This window comes from Lepidochelys kempii, chromosome 10, assembly GCF_965140285.1.
Source record: "Lepidochelys kempii isolate rLepKem1 chromosome 10, rLepKem1.hap1, whole genome shotgun sequence".
Classification (NCBI taxonomy): domain Eukaryota; kingdom Metazoa; phylum Chordata; order Testudines; family Cheloniidae; genus Lepidochelys; species Lepidochelys kempii.
This window is the reverse complement of record NC_136389.1, coordinates 68,014,734-68,028,854: the sequence shown is the minus strand read 5'-3', so window position 1 is coordinate 68,028,854 and position 14,121 is coordinate 68,014,734. Positions and strand designations below refer to the sequence as shown.

The 14,121-nt window shown below is 40.0% G+C and overlaps 1 protein-coding gene across 6 annotated transcripts in view; it reads right to left on the bottom strand.

Annotated features, from left to right (window-relative positions):
* The window catches only part of EFL1 (elongation factor like GTPase 1), a 155,480-nt gene that overhangs the window by 43,110 nt on the left and 98,249 nt on the right, over positions 1 to 14,121 (bottom strand). For all 6 annotated transcript variants that reach the window (XM_073304081.2, XM_073304079.2, XM_073304078.2 and 3 more), the window contains one exon: positions 1,856 to 1,987. In XM_073304081.2, coding sequence (XP_073160182.1) covers positions 1,856 to 1,987 — 132 coding nt within the window. The remainder of the gene's footprint in view (positions 1 to 1,855; positions 1,988 to 14,121) is intronic.

Genomic DNA, 14,121 nt, shown 5'->3' with positions numbered 1-14,121 from the left:
GAGAGTGCAAAGAGGCCTCCAAAACAAAAGATGGGGACAAAAGGGCCTGATTGCACCTGACCTAAGGGATGAGTGTAATGGGAGATGCGTCAGATAGTGACAATGACAGGTAAATCATGATAAGACCTTAAGATCATTTAGCTTAGCATTTACATTTTCTTGTCTTCCTTACTGCAATAGTCACTATTTTAAGATAGACACAGGTGAAGGATTCTGTTTGTTTAGACTTATTTCTTTATGTGGAATGTTTTAGCCTTATTTTCATAAATATCTGTAAAATAAATGCTAACAGTCCATGACTGAATCCAAATATGAGAGACAAGGGAGTGAGTTACTATCTTTTATTGGATCAACCTTTGTTGGTGAGAGAGACAAGCTTTCAAGCCAGACAAAACTCTTCTTCAGGTCTGAGAAAGGTACCAAATATGGTATGCCTAAAGAGAGGAACTATCACAGTTAACATTGTCAGCCTACGATCTGGGGACCAAAGGGGAAAAACATTAATCTCAGAGTCTCTAAGGTGCCACAAGTACTCCTTTTCTTTTTGCGAATACAGACTAACACGGCTGTTACTCTGAAATCTCAGAATACAGAAGGGAATTGTATTTACTAGTGCAACTCCTGAGTGTCTGAGGCTGTATGTCTGAATCACAATGATGAGTACAAATGAGGGTACTCAGGGGAGACAGAGGGGAAAAAAGTCTTTCAAATAGATAGTTCTTCTTTGTTTCCATGTAATAACATATTTAATCCCTTTGTGATTCAATGACTGTCTTTCTTAATCTTTTTCTCACAGCACTTTTCTCCACTACAGTAAGAAATGTGTCCCATCCCACATTAATAAAATGAAAAAAACACAAGTTCACACAAATATTTCACAAGTTAAAAAATTCTCCAGTTACCATTAATTTTGGTGAGTGCATGATACTATAAAAGTTAAGCACATTTGTTTGGTTCTGTACATTATATTTTCAATATGTAAACATAGGATGAAACTCATGAACCATATAGATTTTAGCTGGAGTTTAATTCTTTAGGTTTTTCTCTCACACCCTCCATTTGTCCCTACATTTATTTTGGGCTGTGTTTGTTTGAAGTTTAACTCAGCTTTAGCTTGGTAATCACGATTGTTTTCCAGTAGCTATGACATTTACCCTGTTATCGAAGGGGCTGATTTGGATTTCCAGTAAAAAAAATGTAACTTTAACAAATAAAAAAAGTCTTACATACATCATACAGCAGCCTTCTGAAAATATTTTTGTTCTCTTCTGATTCCATAGAAACTAGAGGAATTTGTTTTATATTCCTTTTTAGTATACCATAATTACGAATAAAAGTGATATTTTAAAAAGATGAGTCCTATGTTCCATAGTTCTAATGCAATTTTTAAAAATTGTTAGAAACAATTGCCCTGATTATGGGCAATCCTGTAAATACTTTTGCAAATGAGAAGTTAATGGCACGAAAACCCTTGTACAAGGGTATTTTCTCTTGGAATGTAAATAAACTGCTATTTGAAAAAGACAAAATTTACAGTTCAGAAATATCTGTGAGCTCAAGAGAAGGCCTTCCCTCCAAGGAAAGCTTATGGCAGTATGTATGCACATGTAATATATATGCATATGATTGTTTTTATTATTTATTACAGTCGTTTCCAGAAATGTATATCAGTATCAATGCCTCCTGTAGGACTGGAGCCATGAATAACACCACATTTTATACTGAAAAACATGATACTTCCCTTCCTGCTTAAGGAAAAAGTTAATACTCAAAGACCACCATGTCAAAACTTCACTTATAAAGCTATTATTCAAAAATGAGTTTCACTTATAAAAGAAAAAAACTAAACTCTTACTTGGATGTTTTGGTTCAACAGCAACTCGCACAATAGGGGTAGCTTCAAAGTTGAGAGGTGTAAATGGTGGGCAAGCTGGTGATGTTGATAAAGTTGCTGACTTCAGTACGAACTCTTGCAAACCTCCTATTCCTAATAAGCACGGAAAACAGAAGTTTGCATGTATAAAAGAGGAAAAGTTACCATAATAAAGTACAGTATATTTTAACAAAATCGAATAAAAATTACCTTACCCTGTCAAAGCAATACTAGAAAAAAAATACTCTGATTACAACAAGGATGTGGCAACAAGAGTCTTTAAAAAGTTCTCACTGTTCTTACAAGATATTTGCTAAGCTACCTTTATGCAATTTGGATATGAAAAGATTCAGTTTGGGGTGGGGAGATCATATTTTTTGGCCTCAATACACACTGATTTCCCTTTTTATTTTTTGAATGAACTATGTATACTAGATACAAGTTAAGAAAGGCAGGTTTTAAAACACAGTGATACATGCTAGAAAAAGGATGAGGACTTTTTCCTCTGATATTCTAACTTTTTCCATTAATGCGAAGTTATTCTGTGGTGATTTGACTTTGCAACATGAAATACTCGATGTAACCTGTCAGTGAGTCACAAGGTCTTAACCTAAAACATTGAGTCCTGTTGGAGAGGATGAAGGGAATTAGCCCAACATTTAGTGATAAAAAAAAACAGAAAAACCACTGAGGAGACAAATGAATAACAGTTGTACTTATGTAAAATAGCTGTTGTAAATGCACATTTAGTTTTGGCTGCCAGGTACAGTATAGCTGGTTCATGCCTGCTGCCTTCAAATTATAAATATGAGGAGCAAACCGCCCAGCACACACGGACATTGTTTATAACTCACTAGTTATAGCTGTTCCAATGACAACCTGACATAGTAAAAAATGACAAAGGTTATATAGATAAATGCAACCGTTTTTACTGGTTTTACAACAAATGCTCATTGAAATTTTGAAATTGGAAACATATCTGAAGCACAGGATACATTAATAATGCACACCCTTAATAACTAAGGATTTCAGAAGCAAACCTCTTAAACTTGAAGTTCTCAATTTTAAGTGTAGGAAATTAAATTTGAATGTGTAGGATGAGCGTGTGCTCCCATTTACGACAGACCAGCAACCAAGTATGAGCAGAACAATTCTTTCCTTGAGCCTTCACTGCCACAACTCACTTATACTTTTTTTTTTTTTATACACAAGACTGGTAGACTTGAGGCCAGGCCCAGAGTTGGTCTGTTCTCACACCACCACCTTGGCCTGAACAAGGGAGCTACTGCATCTCTAGAAAAGCCAATGCATCGTGGAATCAGCATCTGCAGCATTAAGCTGCTTCTACAGCTCAGAAGGCTTCATTTTTTGGCCAACTGGATACACTGTATCTGGAAATGGTACTACTTGGGGAAAACCTGCCTGGAAGTAACAGAAAATCCAAATGTTTAAAAATAGCACAGCAGATGCTATGAAGGAAAAACTTCTTCATAAACAGATCCTGCACCTGACCTATGACCTGCATACACTTCCTCTTTTTGCTCATGAAATGAAAAACAAACACTGGACCTTCATGATCACCAAGGACTGAGTCAATGGATGTTCAGTTTTTTCTGTTCTTCATCTGGTAAAGAAATGATGTACAGGGAAGTGAGCTGCTTCTTTTCACAGCACAATATGAACCAGAGGAATCAAGTTACCAAATCTGTTATCTCAGATCAAACTTACCTCTTTGCTGATGCATATTAGAGTATAAAAAAATCAAGTAAAAAACTAAAAAGGCACAGAGTGAGTGTGTATTATATTGGCATCTGGCAATGCAGTCAAAACCTGTCAGTGTTTCTATCAAAATCACAGTATGAGAGGTTTATAGCTTTGCATGCTAAGTTACAGCATGAAGCAATTACAATAGCCAACTCCCAACCCAGATGTGAGTTTTAATTTATTTAGTGTGGCCAATTTTGATGTAAATCTGTGTGAAACCTATAAAGATACAGGGGCTTCAGATGTTTTGCCTGCCTAACAGATTTCAACAGGACATTGCAGATTTACAGGTGACATTTATGTGCACCCATAAGGTGATTATGAAAGTGTCATTTTTGATACATATTTTAGTACACAAAATTTTGATGACGGGAGTACATAACTAATTCCAATTTATCAGATAAAATGGGAATAAAAGGATTATAGTAGTTACATAGCCATCATGAAAATACCTTAAACATGTAATCATTATGTTTAAACCACTGCAAAGTCTATAAAGATAGCTTATTTCAGATATTCTAAACAACAATACTCAATATATTAACAACTATTTGCATTATGGATACAGAGCAGCTACTCCTTAGTTAAGTCGGTAATTGGTTTCCATTGTATGACTGTTTTTGTTCCCTCCAGCACCTAACTTCATTAAAACAAGGCCATTTTGCCCGACCATTCTTATTTGTGATGTGATCATCTTGCAGAGGAAGATTTTGGGGGACCAGAGGGAAGATGGAATTTGACAGAAAAAAGATAAACTGTTTGAGATAAGAATTTGAAAAATTATTGGTATTTTCCTTTTCAAAATGCTCTCTAAATCATTTTGAATAGTCATCTCTCAAAAACAGTCTACAAAATGTAAATTTGGTTAATTCATGAAGAATTATGCCTTTAGGAAGTTTTATGGTTAATTTTCAAATTATTTGGTATGATTTTTTCAAACCACTCCAGTCAGCAAGGTCAGGAAATGTGTTATAATTTATAAACTCTACAGGACTAGTATATGTCACTTAGGTCATGGTGTGACATTCCCCTCTGGTGTTATCCGGACCAGTGATCTGCTAGGTCATGCCAATCCTTGACTCTGGGAGCCAGCCTTACCTGCTCTGCTGTGAGAACCCCCACTCCTAGGCTGTTCACGCACAGCCTCTGGCATGTAAGGTGCTCCTTCGATTGTGTAACCAAATGATACTAGCTAATATCTCTGGTCCCAGACACAACCCTAGGAACCTCCGTCTTGCAATGTCCAGTTATGCCCGCTGGACGCTGCAAGCTTATATGAGTTTGTCAATTTAACAAAGAACTTGACATGTACCAGACTTGTTATCCAAGGGGAGTCTCTGACATACTTCAAACCAAACACACTGCTTCAGGTAGAATAAACAAACAAATTTATTAACTACAAAGATTGACTTTTTGCCTATCACGTAATATCACTTAAAATCTGAATGGTTACCAAACGAAAAGAAAATATAAGGACACAGTCTAAGCTCTCAACCCTATTAGACTGGGTAACATCTAGATTAAGCAGTTTTTCTCAGCCCACTGGATTATATTAATGTAACACATCCTCATTTTATTTCCTAGCTGAAAGCAAGGGCTCAAAGTTCAGTTCTGATGGTAAAGAGCCCTATTCAGCAAACCGTTCTTGTCCATATCTTTTCTCCTGTGCATAGTCCCACTGACATTAAAATAACTACAGTTGGGAGTAAGGATATACATGGTACTGTCTGTAAGATCTGGCCCCTAAATTGAAATGTGGTACCCAGGGATTGGACAGGAAATGTCCAAACAGGAGGTTATGTGAAGACACAACACTACAAAAGGTCCCCCTCTCTTCCCCCGCTCTCCTGCTGGTAATATCTCACCTTAAGTGATCACTCTTGTTACAGTGTGTATGGTAACACCCATTGTTTCATGTTCTCTATGTATATAAATCTCCCCACTGTATTTTCCACTGAATGCATCCGATGAAGTGAGCTGTAGCTCACGAAAGCTTATGCTCAAATAAATTTGTTAGTCTCTAAGGTGCCACAAGTACTCCTTTTAACAACAGAACAGTCACTTCCCTCACTCTCTGCCTTCTACTCTGAGGTCTTGTTTATACTACAGATTTCAACCACCTAGGGTGACCAGATGTCCCAATTTTGGGGTCTTTTTCTTATATAGGCTCCTATTACCCTCCACCCCCTGTCCTGATTTTTCACACTTGCTGTCTGGTTACCCTACAACCATCAGAGGTCACCTATTGGTGCAGCTGCACTAATGCAAACATTTGATGAAGGTAGGAAAAACCACTATAAGCTATCTTTGCTCTGGTACAACTGACCCCTGCTTGAAACCTGAGTAAGCTACATCAACGTAAACTGTGGCTTATACTGGCCTTTTTACTAGAGATTTGCACTGGTGGCTGGCCACTGGCTCCTGAAATTGGGGACCATTCCCAAATTGATGAAGTCTAAGGAGCAAGACTAGGAAGGCAAACAAAAGAGTAGACCACAGTGCAAAAGCATTACTGTTATATTTACCACATACAAAACTATTTAAGAATTTACTTGTGCAAAAATCAGAAAAAAAATTTGTAAAAGATAACCCAACTTCTTATGCAAAATAAGACATACTGATACCTTTTGAAATGCACTGTATCTTGAATGTCATCTCTGACTGTAGCAGAGCTGCTCTGTAATACTTTATGAATACTATACTTTATGTTGAACGGGTTATTGGGATATTTATTTTATTAATATACTGGTTTAATTAGGGAGCCATGGGAAAAACAAGCAGGATAGGAACGGATGGCTCAAGACAAGCCACTTCTCACAAAACACTTGAGATTTGTTAAGACTCTTGGAAGTACAAGATATGAAAAGAACTGTGGCACATTTAAAAAGAAAAATACCCTCAAGAGATTGGAGGAGTTGTTTGGGGGAACTAGACTGAGATACATGAGACCTACTGGGGGAGTCTGAAGAAATTAGGTCTGCCTAGTTTACCATCATGGTATAGTAAACCTGTGGGTAAGGTAGGCATGTGTGTTAAAATCCTTCTTCTGTAAATGCTTTGTTCCAACTGAAAAACAAAAAACGCTTTTGTATTAAAAAAAGACTGTATGATCACTGTGTACCACTGATCACAGATGCTCAAAGAACTGCAGATGTACAAACTCAGTCGGACTTGCAGAGTAAGAATGGTTGATGCACAAGGTATTTCAGTACATGGTCTAAGAGTTATTATTATTTATTTGTATTATTGCAACTTTAGGCACCCCAGGCATGGACAAAGCCCCCGCTCCCCTTGTGTTAGGTGCTGTAAAAACACAAAACTAAAAGACTGTTCCTGCCTCAAAGAGCTTACAATTTAAGCATAAGAGGGGAGACAATAGATGGATAGACAGAAGGGAGAGTACTAGGAAACAATGAGACAATAAGAGTGGTAAACCTGGGGAATTCTACCCCAGGTTAGTTAAAGGTAAGAGGCATCAGACCTGAGGGCATGCATACAGAGAGTCCAGAAAGGGGAAAGAGGTGCACATTGGCCTAGCAACTGTGACATCATGCATAACAAATACAACCCGGATTTTTAATATTTGGCATAAAGGTGAGATTTCAAAACTGCTTACCAGTGGCCTTACTCTTGTCCCACTGAAATCAATCCTGTCCAGAATTGCTAGCCGAAAGTCCTACACATTTTTAGCTGCTTTTAAAATGGATTTTTTTTTTTTTTTTTTTTGGTTTTCAGCTTTTCAACCAAAACAGAATCAAGACAACAAAAGTTTTTGATGAAAACAAAAAATCCTGTTTTCTTCAAAAATGCTTGGTGGAAAATAAAATAGATTTTTCAACCTGCTGAACTCAGAAGGCTGACCATGCTACAAAGAGAACCGTACAGAAAATAGGGAAGGGAGAATGTTTAAAAAGGATACAAACGAAGGTCGTTTTCTTTTGGGATTGGATCATTTTGATTTTAAAGTTACATATTAAGAATACAGTCCACATAAAAGCGTAACTACAACCTCATTTTTTACATAGGCTATGTTCAGATTGGTTTGGCGAATTGTTCACATTGTGAAAGTAAATTTTAATTATCATTAGAGATAGTATCTCTATAGTGGTTACCAACCTGTGAGTTCAAAAGAAACACTGGATTAACATAACTGCCCTACTATACAGACCATGGAATAGGGTTAAGAAAAATGCTGGAAGCCCAAATCACTTGTACGTTTATAACTAGTCTGAACAAATCACTAGCAAATGTGCAATACGGAGCAAACCTGCACTGATAGGAATAGATTAGATTAACTAAGGTCTTTCCTATTTCTAGAGTATTATAACTATTTATATTAGTAGCTTCGAGCAACAAATCAACAATATGTGTAGTTGTATGTTCTGGCCAAAGTATGAAAAGTAAATAATGATGTGGTTAACAAAAAAAGTAAATAAAAGTACCAAGATATTATGGCTGAAATTTTCAGAGTGGTCTAGGAGGTTTAGGACATATCTTTATTTGCTTTTTGGTTCTGTATTTAGCTGTCACCCATCACACCTGACACAAAACAATTGTGACCTTTAAAGGTAAAGTACACCTTGTCAAGATATGGACACATGATAGATATATTACAGGATACAAATAATTAATCTCTCTTGAGGTGAAAAGAATTAGTATGTTCCTTCTAGATGCAAGAAAATGCAGCAAGGCACAAGCTATTAGAAAACTATTTTGATCAGATAAGGAAATCATTTACTTTGCTGTGTGAAAACCAAACAAAACAAAATAAGGGCTGTTTAAATTTTAACCTCTATCACATTGTTATTAGTCTCAGCACATCAGTTCAGAGGATCTTTATCCACTCTCAGGGATGACATCACCACTTAAGGATCCTTGACTGCTTTGGAATGGAGACCTGTCACGTTTTGGACTAACACTTTAAGTGAACTGAGTAAAACAAAGAGCTAATGGAATAAGCTTCCCAATGAGATACTGTCTCCACTCAAATGTATCACTTCTTATCAACGCTGTTTGTTTAGAAAGATTAAAGTTTCATGACACACAAAGCCTTGGGATTGAAATGCTACAGGCATACCACTCTGGTCAGTGAAGAAAGACTGAGTAGTAATGCTTGGTTCATGTAAATAGAGACATGATAAGATTTTCTGTAAATGCACAAAATCTTAAAACTAGTATTTATACCTCATTTTGAAGGGTTTAAAAATAAAGGCTTTTATAACTCTTTAATACAGTACAAAAAGACCAAAGTCAGTATTATTTTCTAAAATATAAGTGATCTATTTGGAAAGAAACATTTTGTAAAGAGCTATTATTAGAAACATCCATGATTACAACTGTCAGCAGGAGACTTACAATTCAAGCAAATCTAGGTTGAAAAACTGTAATTGACTCGGAAGTTCCTAACCTCTTTTCAAAGCACACTGAAAATAAACTTACTTCTGCATAGTATTAGTTTGTCCAATACTGCTAATATCAGCTAATATTCATATATTTGGAAATAATATATTTATGAGGCTTTCCCTATAAACATCCACAAATCTACCTCATTATTCTCCTTTAAATCCCTTCTTAAAACTCTCCTTTGCAATAATGTGTACAATAAACTTGACAATGTCTCGGCCACTGGTGTGCTAATACCACTGCCTATCATGCCAAGCAGCGTTGTTTCACTGTTGCCTTGTATTCCCATCTCCATCTGTTGCCTCTCATCTCATACTTAGATTGCAAGCTCTTTGGGGTAGGGGTTCTGGTCATGACACTATGGATATACAAATAATACATAATAAGATAACTACTGATGACATCTGTGTTATTCTGAAAATTTGTGAAAGCAGTAGATCCAGGGCTATAAGGCAGAAGAGAAGACGTTGTTTCCTTTACTCTGCCCAACTACTTGCCTCCTCTCTTTTTGGAGAACAGGATTTCCTCCGAATCCCCACTTCTGGGGGACTAGAGTGCAAGACACCCATTTCTGTATTTTACACACACAAAGCAGCAACTGTGTTAACACAGTCCACCTCATTGCATGTAATTTACAACCATTTTACCTATTACATTTAACTTCCAAGGCGATGATCATAGGGGAGGAACTCCACTGTCATTTTAAGAAGAGACCTTTTTTCAGGGAGAAGAATGCTTTTGGTAAAAGAGTAGAATTTGATTTAAGAATATGCCTTTCATATTCCAGGTATCTCAAAGTATTTTACAAAGCAGAGTTAAATAATGCTAACTGAAGTGACTTTAGGCAAGCCAAAGTAGCTATTACTGCATAACAATAGTTCACATACAGCTTTGGACACCTATTATGACCTCAGATTCACCATGGACTCCAGTGAATCCAATAAATGTTGCACTCTGGACATCTGAGGGAAGAATTTATCCTTTATATATTAGAATCTGTTTTACTAAGGTGAGGGCTGGAGATGGGGAGGGTATGCTAGTCAAGACAAAAAGGCTATCTCCTAGTAGAGATTTTATCAACCTTTTTCCAGTGTTGACACCTTTACTCCTATTTGTGACTGTCTGGACCACCTCCCTAATCAATCATGATCATATGATCCCTGCAGCAACTTCAGAATTGCTAATGTGGAAAAGTAATATCAGGAAATTATTTGTGTGTTCATAGCTGTTTTCAGCATAACTGCTTTGTTCTTTCTGAATAAAAGAGTTAACCACATCATCTTTTTATTCTTCGTTTCCTTGTCCGATCAGTTCTATTTCTCTCAGCAGGAAAAATGTGGAGCCCATATCGTGTATCCAAGCCAGGTCTCTTAAAATCACCACAGACCACAGCTTTAGAAATCTTTGCACTAAAGTCTTTCAAGAAAACGGACTTCTATCTCGAACTCTAAAGAAGCTTTAAGTCAGTGGTTCCCTAATGGTGGGCCATAACCTACCAGTGGGTCACATAAAAAAGTTCTAAGTGGGTTGCAAAAACAGACAACTTGTGGTTGGTGCGTCGCCTTAGGGCTCGTCTACACTGGCAAATTCTGTCGCCAAAAACTGCCTTTGGTGACAAAACAGCGATAGCGTACATAGTGCACTGTGACTTTTTTTGAAAAAAAGAAAAAACCCACGCCCAGTTTTGGCGACAAAAAACTTCCACCCCTGCGAGAGGCTTTTGTCTTTTCCCCTCCCTTTATTGTCAACAGTCAGCCAGTGTAGACACCAAAGCTTTTTTCCCCCGATTTTACTGGCCTCCAGAAAGTGTCCTACAATTCCCATGCTGCCGCTCTGGTCAGCAGTTTGAACACCGCTGCCCTGCAGCCAACCCGCCCCCCACCTTGCAAGCCCCAGGAATTTTAAATCTCATTTCCTGCTTGCTGGCTTCCCAAAGGAGCTTCTCAGGTGGCTTCCCAGGTGAGCATGGCTGACTATTGCACCAAACGCGCCCCTGCTTGGACCATGGCTGAGTTGTTGGATCTGATCAGTATATGGGAAGAGGAGTCTGTTCAGTCACAACTGCGAGTGACCCATAGGAATCGGGACACATACAGGCAAATGTCTCGAGGCTTGTGTGAAAGGACATGTGTGATCAGGACACGCAGCAGTGCAGAGCGAAGATAAAGGAGCTGAGGCAGGCGTACCATAAGGCGTGGGAGGCGAACCATCGCTCTGGTACTGTACCTAAGACCTGCCGCTTCTATAGGGAGCTGAATGCTATCTTCAGTGGTGACCCACCTCCATCGCCGATAGCCCGGTGGATACATCAGAGGCAGCAGAAAGAGCGGGTAACCCAGAGGCTGAAATTCTGGATGAAGAAGTCGAACTAGAAGAGGATGTGGTGCTCCCAGTGGGGCAGGCAGCCAGGAACTTTTCTCCACTCCAGAATTGCTCAACGGGGAGCAGGAAGCAGATGAGACGCCAGGGAAGTTGCTGTGGCTTGTGTAGGGAATCGAGAAGTGGGAGGCAGATAGTGTTTTCTGTGATCTGGACACTGCCCTTTGTAGTTAATCTGCATGGCCAAGCAGGGTGTTCATGGACCTTGAGACCTGCAGAGAATTCTCCAGAGAGAGTCTCTGGAAAGTTTCCAAGAGCTACTTGTTAATCCTCTGCTACAGATTCCAAGGGATTGCAGCCTTGTTAGTTCTCCCACTGTAGGAAACTGTACCATGCCATTTGGCAATCACCGGAGCTGGGACCAAAGTGGCACAAAGCTGAGCTGCATATAGACTGGAGTGAAAGATGCAAGCATGCAACAGTTGTGCCCTCGCTTTCCTGGCAGCAGTGAGATGTCAGCCAGCAGGTTGGCTGCCTGTGAAAAAGTGTGTGATAATTTTAGAATGAGTTCCCAGCAAAGCTGCCCTGCAAGCCGTGACCGTTTTGTCCGTACGCACAACCGCCTTCCCTCCACTCCCGACACTCATCATGATTGGGGCTGCTCGCAGAGTTGTGTGCCTGCCTAGAGTCTCAGAGAGAAAGTGACTTCTACTAGAAAAAGGCCCTTGTTACTAAAATGTTTCAATCATTTGCTGGAATGTAACAATCCCTCTTCTATTCAGCACAGACCTTGAGGAACACACCACACAGACCAACTTTGCCAGATAAGGAAGAACCAAGGCGCAGCAAAGACGACGTGCTGCAATGCGATGAGAGACAGACCAGGGAATGCAAAGAGTGCTGGGAAGCCAAAAGGCAGGACAGAAAAGAGAATGCTGTGTTTGCTAGGCAAGCGACAGAGCGGATGATAAAAGTGATGGAGGATCAGACAGAGATGCTCAAGTCTTTGATACAGCTGCAGACTGAGCAGATCCGTGGTCGACCTCCACTGCAGCACATGCAGATGCACAATTCTTTGCCAACCCCCACCCCTATGCCCACACATTCCTTTTCACTTCACAGCACTCCTGAGTTTCCCCATCACTCCACCCCCACTCACAGCTTGCACAATGATAGCTGGAGCTATACACAGTTGTGAGATTTTACCCTTTTTAACAATAAATAAATGCTAAGGTATTTAATGGTACAACATTTTTATTCTGTGTTCTACAAAAGCATATAGCAAACAATTCACTCACGGGAACAGGTTCTAGAGCATTTTGTTGCATGGATCTTGGGCCCCAAAATTGTACATGGATGCACCAGGGAAGCAACTCCAAAGCAGACATGTGTTACTGCCCCTCATTGTCAAAGTGGTTCCTCAAAGCCTCTCTGATGTTAATAGCAGCCCTCTGGGCTCCTCTGACAGCCCTAGCATCTGGCTGTTCAAACTGTGCAGCCAAGTGCTCTGCCTCAGTGCTTCACACCTGAGCAAACATTTCACCCTTAGATTCACACAGATTATGCAAAGTGCAGCACACGGCTATGACCACGGGAATATTATTCTTGGTAAGGTCTAGCCTGCCATTGAGACACCTCCAGCGACCTTTCAAATGGCCAAAGGCACATTCGACTACCATGTGGCACCTGCTCAGCCTATTAAAAAGCTCTTTGCTGCTGTCCAGGAGTCTGGTGTAAGGTTTCATGAGCCAGGGCTGTAAGTGGTAAGCCGGGTCTCCCAGGATTACTATGGGCATTTCCACGCCCCCCACTGTGATCTTGTGGTCTGGAAAGAAAGTCCCTGCCTGCGGCTTTCTGTACAGGCCACTGTTCCTGAAGATGTGTGCGTTATGCACCTTTCCAGACCAGCCTGCACTGATGTCCATGAAATGCCACCAGTGATTCACAAGCGCCTGCAACAACATGGAGAAGTATCCCTTCCTATTGATGTATTCAGAGGCAAGGTGGTCTGGTGCTAAAATTGGAATGCGTGTGCTATCAATTACCTTGCCACAGGGAAACCCATCTCTGCAAAGCCATCCACTATTTCATGCACATTTCCCAGAGTCTCAGTCCTCCGCAGCAGGATGCGATTTATTGCCCTGCACACTTGGAGTAATACAGCCCCAACAGTGGACTTTCCTACTCCAAATTGATTTGCAACTGACCGGTAGCAGTCTGGATTCACCAGCTTCCATACAGCAATTGCAACACGCTTCTCTACCAAAAGGGCAGCTCTCAATATGGTGCCCTTGTGCCGCAGGTCGGGGGACAGCTCCAGGAAGGTTGCTTTACGCATCGTAAAGTTATGTACCCACTGGTCTTAATCCCACACCTGCATGACAATGCAATCCCACCAATCAGTGCTTACTTCCCTAGCTCAAAAGCAACGGTCTACCATATGTAGCTGCTCTGTGAATGCATAAAGCACTGATAAGTTGCTGCTGTCCGTATCACACTCGAGTGCCTGCGATTCATCCTCTGTCAGTAACTTGCGAGTAACTCTGAGAGTAACTGTGCTGCTATGTGCGATGTTGTCACGACAGTTAACAGCACATAGGAGAGAAGTGCAGGATCCATCCTCTCTCACTGCAGATGCTGGCACACACTACAAAAGAATGACAGTTGGAAAACCTGCACAAAAGGAAGCCAGAAACCATTGGAGGGCTGGGACAAAAAGTGGTGCATGAGGGTACACTTTGCACATCCCAGGATGCGCTGCA